This window comes from Aplysia californica, unplaced genomic scaffold, assembly GCF_000002075.1.
Source record: "Aplysia californica isolate F4 #8 unplaced genomic scaffold, AplCal3.0 scaffold00059, whole genome shotgun sequence".
NCBI lineage: Eukaryota > Metazoa > Mollusca > Gastropoda > Aplysiida > Aplysiidae > Aplysia > Aplysia californica.
The window spans coordinates 1,832,863-1,834,543 of record NW_004797329.1 but is presented as its reverse complement, the minus strand read 5'-3'; the positions used below and the strand labels follow the sequence as shown (position 1 = coordinate 1,834,543).

The 1,681-nt window shown below is 41.3% G+C and overlaps 1 protein-coding gene across 1 annotated transcript in view; it reads right to left on the bottom strand.

Annotated features, from left to right (window-relative positions):
- Positions 1-1,681, bottom strand: part of LOC118477301 — a 50,737-nt gene that overhangs the window by 41,284 nt on the left and 7,772 nt on the right. The window contains exon 2 of the mRNA XM_035968439.1: positions 1,270-1,390. Within this exon, the coding sequence (XP_035824332.1) occupies positions 1,270-1,390 (121 nt within the window). The remainder of the gene's footprint in view (positions 1-1,269; positions 1,391-1,681) is intronic.

The window sequence follows — 1,681 nt, the reverse complement described above, 5'->3', positions numbered from 1 at the left end:
CACACACACACACACACACACACACACACACACACACACACACACACACACGCACACATACACACACTCCCCTTTTTTGATATTTTTAAAAAAGGCGTCAACAATTTCCCCTAATATGAAAGAGCACTTTCCAAAGGTAAATGACTTTGCAATTCAAAGCAATCTTCGACAACTGCATTTCGGTAAAAGTTTGCTCATTGACGTGGCAGCCTCAGAAAACAAGAAATACGTTGCATTGGTCAAAGCTAAGCGACGAGTAAACAAGTTATCGGTTATAATAACAAGGGAAAACATGGAATTGAACTCTCTGAGTTCTGCATGCAATCGCAAAGCGCCTAACCGTTACACCATTGACGCCAGTACAGCACCTACCCAGCCTGGCGTGGATATAACAATACAACAAAACTCGATAGCATCTAGCCAGGGGCCGGCCCAAAATAACTTGGATCCATGGAGTAAAAGAGACCCGCCGGGCATCAAACAGGACCCCATTAGTTCATTAGTCAAGCTTTCCGACACGCAACATACAACAGACGCCTCTATCTTCTTGCGACACTTCCCAGGTGCTAAAAGCTTTAGACCAGACATCTACATACGTCCAGATCCGGCCGGCCAGCCGGCAATTCCAGCCTGTCCCGCGAGTCGACTCAGTAATAAAACAAAGTAGATGTGGTAAAATCAGGCGTTCGTCAATCTTTGGGCACGTGGAGTTATTAGCTTCATCTAAAATTAATGCTTGTTTATTTATCTCACTTTTGATGAAAAAATGACCCATCTATTTAGAATAGAAGTTGACATTTTTGTGATTGAAAGAGATTGGGGTCACCTGGTGTCAGAGGTAAACATTAGCAAGAGAAAGGCCGCCAAAGTTTGGTGACTTCCCGAAGCTTGAGAGTTCTTGAAAGCTGCATAATATATATTCTAATGCTTTGTGCCTTCGATTAATGTTTTAAGTAAAATCCACATACATACGTATTTCTATTTGGACATGAAAGTTGTTGATAAAAAAAAAAACCCTAAAAAGGTGGATGGAAATTTCCAAACGAACGAAACATGATGGTTTATTTGCTTTCATGTTTTTACGAGCGGCTGATTTCCCTACGATGCTACACAAATGAACAAAACTGTTCGTTTTACTTATTAAAATTAACAGTTTCTGGCATAGCAGGAAGCAGCACATCTAACATAATTATTATATTATTCTTATTTTTGTTAATCCCATGCACGTACTTGAGTAACACAATGCTATAGTTTCAGTTTAAGTCTCACCTTTGAAGGAGAAGGTTTTTCGTCCGACTTCACCCAATTTTTGTACCTGCTTTCGCCCGCGAGATTGAAGGAACCTCTTCATTCGGCCCACGATATGGATACAGCTTTCCATGTCGTTATACTAAGGAGAAGCATGAAAGACCGTGAGCAAAATTAATTCAGCTGTATACGCTTGGGACACGGTATAAACAAGACATGTGACCAGAGACATTTCCTTCAACGTTCCCTGTCATTTTAAAATCCTAAGAAAATTGTCAAATGGGTAAAAGTAAGATTAGGCCCAACATTCAGAACGTACTTAGGTGCTGTTCTTCGGGGTGATCTCGACTTTCAGTGGGATCACTTTTGGGTAGGCATGATGACGCCATGCACAAAAGACGCTTTTGAGAATTGTGTGTGCTTGAGGGGGGGG